At 34.4% G+C, this 3,571-nt stretch overlaps 1 protein-coding gene across 2 annotated transcripts; it reads left to right on the top strand.

Annotated features, from left to right (window-relative positions):
* The first annotated feature begins 256 nt into the window (after positions 1-256).
* Positions 257-3,310, top strand: LOC110610672 (RNA-binding protein 2). 2 transcript variants are annotated; one of them, XM_021750709.2, is made up of 6 exons: positions 257-423; positions 1,417-1,547; positions 1,636-1,945; positions 2,201-2,262; positions 2,539-2,620; positions 2,899-3,310. In XM_021750709.2, exons 1-6 carry the CDS (start codon positions 375-377, stop codon positions 2,991-2,993), a joined length of 729 nt encoding a protein of 242 aa, XP_021606401.1. In that variant the 5' UTR covers positions 257-374; the 3' UTR covers positions 2,994-3,310. The 2 variants fall into 2 exon arrangements, with proteins under 2 accessions (XP_021606401.1, XP_021606402.1); XM_021750710.2 differs by having other exon boundaries at positions 258-423; positions 1,435-1,547.
* Positions 3,311-3,571: the final 261 nt, after the last annotated feature.

Genomic DNA, 3,571 nt, shown 5'->3' with positions numbered 1-3,571 from the left:
TTTAAGTGTTCAGTTTTAAAAATATAAGAATCAATCCGTTAATCATGCTAAAATTCAGGGATCAAAATGCAATTTATTCTTATATAATTAACTTTATGCGGTGGGCTTTTAGAGACGCGAGATCTCATAAACAAGCTGGGCCAGCTTCCAGATCCGGATTCCCAAAGGAGACAAATTGGGCTGTGCTCCACCCTATACCCAGACCCACCCAAACCTAAACGAAGTCGTTCCAATCATATAAAGTTTCTGGGAAACAAACTATTTTGAACTTTGTGGGAGAACTGAAGAGAAGTGGACCTTGCTCAGTTGTTCATCGGCGTAGGCTTAACCAGAAGCAAAGAAGAGCGAGGGGCTTCAAACCTGTAAAAACCACAATGGCAGATCCTTACTATAGATACGGATACGGTGCTCTCGCAGATACAGGTACTCTTCATCTCTAGCACTCTTCCCTAACCCTAGAATTCACAATTCTCCTATATTTCTTGCTTTGAGTACTCAAATTGTTTTTCATTCAAGAAAATTCGACAAGGATATGGTAATTTTAACTAAACGACCTAATTTGATAATTGAAACGGATGATAGTTTACTTTTTGACAATTTGATTGTTTTATGATTAAACACATTTTTTATAATTGGGGAAACAGTGAATCACCATACATATGAGCTGTAGCGTATTTGGGATTCAGTTTGAGTTCAGAAAGATCGTTTCCATGGGACATTCATACTTTAAAAACTTCAATATTGGTTATTAATGCACGGTAAATTGAATGGTATACCTTTAACTATTTCTTAATTATATAATCATATATGATTTAAGATTAAGCACAGTATATAATGTAGCAGTATAAGTATACTATATATTACATACCTTTTAGCTATTTCATAAGTATGTATAGTTTTAACTAGAAGATACATATATAATTAAGGATTAAGCACATATATGCAATATAGGGCACTTATAATTAACGATTACAAGTTGATTTAATATATTTATAACTATAATTACTTGAAAAAATGTAGACGGCAATACTATATGTTTATGATAATTGTATTACATTTATTATAATTTTAGTGGCATATAAGTATATAATTATAATTATAGAAAAACATATATATAAAAATTGGTTCTAAGTTCAGTATGTAGTTATGTATCTTGTATGGTTCAAACTAGAACTGAATAAAAAACGTTAAAATAAGTTTAGTTTGGTAATGGTAATTCACTTTGGTTGGACACCTTCAAGAACCGTGCACTCCCCTTTTTACAAGGCCATCCATGCAAATGCAGTCTGTTCTTTTCTTTTCTTTTTTTGGGGCACCATATTCAGTTTAAATTAAAGTTTTTCATATGTGCTTCTGATGCCTGGTTGCTTTGTTTTTCTTTCCTTGTTTGCTGTTTCACATTTGGTTGTTTCACAGATGTCTTGGTTGTTACAGGTATGCCTAATTTTCCTGGCTACTTCTCATCCGAAGTACCATCTTTGGCATCCCGTCATATTCCATGCTCTAATGAGTTGCGAGATGGTGCTGTAGATTTTCCACATAGGGAGGTCAGAAGTTTGCTTTTCACTTTTAGTGCACTTGAATTGCACAAAGTTTCTGTCTCCCTTCTAAAACTCTTAATTTTTTTACTAGCAGGTAAATCCATCACAGCCTGGGTCATATGGCTTGGACAATGTTTTGGGTATTGGGGTTCATTCTGAACCTGTTATTGGTGGAGCAATAGCAGGAGCCAGCGGAAAGGGCTACCCATCTCCTCTAGAGGATCCAAACTTACCAAGCCAAAGACGGGATGCATCAGTTAATATCACTTCAGCCATTCCTGACAAGACCAATGACAGGCCCAGTTCCTTGAGAAATGTTGATGGTCCTTTAGCCCCAAGGGCGGAGTCAAACATTCTGTTTGTTGATGGGCTCCCTACCAATAGCACTAGAAGAGAAGTAGGACGTATCCTTATTGTTGTCATTAGGGGACATTTGTATTTTGTGCTCCATTTGGAAATGAAATTCACATGCAAAATGAAATTTGTCCATTTCAATTGAAGTACTTTAGGATTTACCTTTTTGATATTATTTTTTTGGAAATGTTTCTATCTGAATGAAGGGATCATACCTGCAAGAAGCAAGAACATTTGAAATATTATTAATTAACTTTGTTTCATTTTATTATTTCTATATTGTTATCCTTGATTAATTATTGAAGATCTTTTCCGTCCATTTATTGGCTACAAAGACATCAAAGTTATTCACAAGGAGCCCAGATGTGTAAGTTTTCTACTTCTCCAAACCCTATTCAATATGTTTCAATGCATGGTTACAGTGCTAAAGCTGATATAATATATAAATGCATTTGATTACTAGGTTAAAGATACTTCTATTTGTGTTTATGTCATCACCTAGATGAAACTAGGAGTTTAGCATAGAAATTCTAAGATGTTTTCCAATAACAGTTTTTTTTTTCTAAAACTTTTTTGGATGATGTGTTGCCTTTATTCTTTCTTTTGCTCCTTAAGATGATATTCTCTGTGTACTACAATGTAGAGTGGAGATAGGGCTACTGTCTTGTGCTTTGTGGAGTTCATTGATGCAAAGTGTGCTGTCACTGCTATGGAAGCTCTTCAAGGTAAAGAGAGAATAAGAATAATCTCTTTTTCTTATAATAAATTATTTATGAACTGACTTTTCTGGGGTTGAAATATTTCACATTTTATATTTTTTCTTTTGGAAACTATGGAACAAAACGATATAGCCAATGTTTTCAGTTCATCAAATTTTATTTTGGTGCTTATGCAATTGAAATACATGTAATATTCTTTTTAAAGATATTGAAATTTCTCAACCGATAAAGTTCAGCATGGAAATACGTGATTTGATCACTCTCTGGAATGTGAATTTTTTCAGGGTACAAGTTTGACGATAAAAAACCTGACTCCCCTGTCTTGAGGATCCACTTTGCAAACTTCCCTTTTCGTCTTCCAGCTGAACGGGATGGATAATCACTGCACCCGATGTTAATCACTGAGTTTGTTAGTGTAGTGAGAGTACAATTGGTTGCCTTGTATTTGATATGATGCAAAAAGATGTAGGTCTTCCATATCTGAATTACAAAGATAGGCTGCTACTGCTGTATATGCAATTTCTATGTGATTAGTACAGCATCCAGGGAAAAGCTTGTTTCTGTGGGCGCCTACACTCTTCTTTGTAGTATTTGAAGGTCCAATTTGTGATGAAATGGACCTTAACCTTTGCCATGTTACTTAAATTAATTTTGATGAATTAATTTTTGAGGTATAGTCGATGTTCCCAGTTGCCAGTTCAATTTTTTTTATCATCCTAGCATGAGTTTATTTGTTTCCTTGTTTGGTTTACATATTTGTTGTGTGATTATATGGCTGCAAAGCCTGGAATTTTTGTTTCCAGAGATAAAATATACACATACAGGGCTTAGAGACAGGACCGGATTGTTATTAAAGACTAATTTTGACCAAGTCCTTGGTCTTACATAAGTTCTACACATACTCCACAATCGATTGTGGAATCTTGAATCTTGAAGGACGGATTTATAACAATATGG

The sequence above is a fragment of the Manihot esculenta genome, chromosome 3 (genome assembly GCF_001659605.2).
Source record: "Manihot esculenta cultivar AM560-2 chromosome 3, M.esculenta_v8, whole genome shotgun sequence".
Lineage (NCBI taxonomy): Eukaryota > Viridiplantae > Streptophyta > Magnoliopsida > Malpighiales > Euphorbiaceae > Manihot > Manihot esculenta.
This window is presented reverse-complemented; position numbering and strand designations above follow the sequence as displayed.